At 31.5% G+C, this 2,500-nt stretch overlaps 1 protein-coding gene across 6 annotated transcripts in view; it reads left to right on the top strand.

Moving 5' to 3' along the window:
- The first annotated feature begins 475 nt into the window (after positions 1 to 475).
- LOC124952775 (myc box-dependent-interacting protein 1) overlaps positions 476 to 2,500 on the top strand; it is a 36,636-nt gene continuing 34,611 nt past the window's right edge. For 2 of the 6 annotated variants that reach the window (XM_047503139.1, XM_047503136.1), the window contains exon 1: positions 479 to 1,361. In XM_047503139.1, the coding sequence (XP_047359095.1) occupies positions 1,293 to 1,361 (69 nt within the window). In that variant the 5' untranslated portion in view covers positions 479 to 1,292. Of the gene's footprint in view, positions 1,362 to 2,500 lie in introns of all 6 variants that reach the window. The other 4 variants (XM_047503135.1, XM_047503134.1, XM_047503138.1 and 1 more) reach the window with 4 other exon arrangements.

The following is a 2,500-nucleotide window of genomic DNA, read 5'->3' as shown; positions in this document are numbered from 1 at the left end:
TCTCTTGACGATAGTAAAACCAATCTTTGACTATGGTGGTCATTGATTTCTATTAAAAAATTCAAAAGGAAAGTATCTCCCTCGATACGCTCCTAAACTATGGGTCAAACATTTTGGGTTACCATGCGTATATATATATATATATATATATATATATGTATATACACATAGAAATAAAAACAGAACTCGTATTCTGAAAAATTCAATGTAGAGAATATCACATTTATTTTTTTTTTTTTTTTTATAATAATTATGTCAAATAGAAATGATAGAAATTTCGTGCTTGGGAGGGTGGGGGTAGGGGAAATAAAATAATAAAAAGAAAAAGAAAACGAGAAGATGATAAGAAAAAGAGAGGAAGAGAAATTCATATACGAGTTTTATTTTTTTTATATATATATATATATATATAGTATATATAGTATATAGTAAGTTCGGTTGCAAATATAAACAAAATAAAGAATTAAAAAAAAATAAAAAAAAGGAAAAATGAAATGTTCCAATTGTATGAATAAAAATATAAAATACAAAAATCAATTCTCACTTTTGTTACGATTGAATAAAATACGTAATTATTTTATCACAACAGTATACAGAAATATTTTCACGATATATCAAAGTAAATGAATGTATAAATTTCGTTTTATAGAGAAAAATGAGAAAAAAAAAAACAAGCAATACAAATTCGTAGAGTAATAGAACGAAGGGGTTCTATTGATATCGTATACGTCATTGGCGAGAATACAATGGCGCCGCCAAGCGGTGAGTCAGGAAACTCATTTAGTCAACATGGCCACGGCGCGAGAAACTCTCGTGTCTTTCGTCGGTCTCGTCAGTGTCTCCTCGGGAGTCCGTACGTCTGTTCGTTCGTTCGTCGTGTTCTATAAAATTTTTACGCGTAACTTAATTCGTATCCTCAATTCATTTCGTTTTCGAACATCGACATAATAATACATATCCGGATTAAAAGAGTTTTGTGTGATACGTTAAGAAAATAAAGGGAGGGATTGAAATAACGCGATAAAGGAGATAGAAATAAACTTCGCCGTAAGAATTACTATCAAGAGTAACATCACAACCACTTACAAAATCAGTAAACCACTAAATCAGTAAACCACCACCAGTACTAGCACCAGCACCAGCACCAGCACCAGCACCAGCACCAGCACCACCGTCGTCGTCGTCGTCGGTGTCGTCTACGTCGTCGTTGTCGTCGTCGTCGTCGTCATCTTCGTCATCGTCATCGTCATTATTATCACCATCATATACGAAGGCGAGCGTCGAGGACGAAGATGGCCGAGAGTAAAGGAGCGCTGATTGCGAAGACAGTGCAAAAGCACGCGGGTAGAGCGAAAGAGAAGGTAAATTTATTATTGTTTCTTTTTATTTTATTTTATTTTATTTATCTCTTTTATAACGAAAGTTTACCATCTATTTTCAATATTTAATATCCATATAATATATATGTATATATATATATCTGATGTATGTACATACGTACATATATATAAATATGTGTAGATATAAAATTGTATATGTATATATTATTATTACGAGCAATATGTAATGAATTGCGAATATCGTTTTCTCTCTCTCTCTCTCTCTCTCTCAATTTATCTCTCTCTTTTTTGCGATTTTACACGATCTTTCCCGATGCATTATTCTTTACGTATCATATGCATACTTTATAATATCTCTCTCTGTCTCTCTCTGTCTCTCTCTCTCTCTCTCTCCCTCTCTCTTTCTCTCTCTCTCTCTCTCCCTTTGAGACAAGATTTCTTAGGATATATATATATATATATATATATGTATATATAATGTATATCATACATATTAAATACACATACGTATGTAACTAAACATATGTATATATATGTATATATCTATACGTACGTATTTATTCGATAAGAAAAAAAAAAAAGAAAAAAAAAAGGTAAGAAGTTGGACTGAGGACGACCGTTATTGTGTTGACGTCGAGATTATTTTTATTTTTCTTTTTCTTTTTTTTTTTTTTTTTTTTTGTCTTTTATTGTTTAGTTAGCTTCTTAAGGCGTGTATATAATTCTCTCTCTTTCTCTCTCTCTTTCTCTCTCTTCGATAGTTGAGCCACAATTTCATGTCGTAGGTAAGCACGAAGGTGTTCTTATATAATCAGTAAATATGTACCAGTGCGCTTGTATACCGGCGTTTCGTTTAAAATGACAATTATGCAACTCTCGAATTGTCTCCTTTTATTTCTCTCGTTTAATCTGTGATATATCCATGTATATATATATATATATATATATATATATATATATATATATATATATCACTCTCTACTCATTCTTTATATATATGTGTATGTATGTATGTATGTATGTATGTTGCATAATCCTAACCTATACTTTATCAAGATACTAATTGATGTACTGCTCCTGCGCGCATCACGTGACAAGGATTACTTCGCACCCTTTTATGATTTTATGATACACTCGCTATGAAACGCTTGTTATATTAA

The sequence above is a fragment of the Vespa velutina genome, chromosome 11 (genome assembly GCF_912470025.1).
Source record: "Vespa velutina chromosome 11, iVesVel2.1, whole genome shotgun sequence".
Classification (NCBI taxonomy): domain Eukaryota; kingdom Metazoa; phylum Arthropoda; class Insecta; order Hymenoptera; family Vespidae; genus Vespa; species Vespa velutina.
Note: the sequence above shows the minus strand (reverse complement) of the source record. Positions and strands in the feature narration are given on the sequence as shown.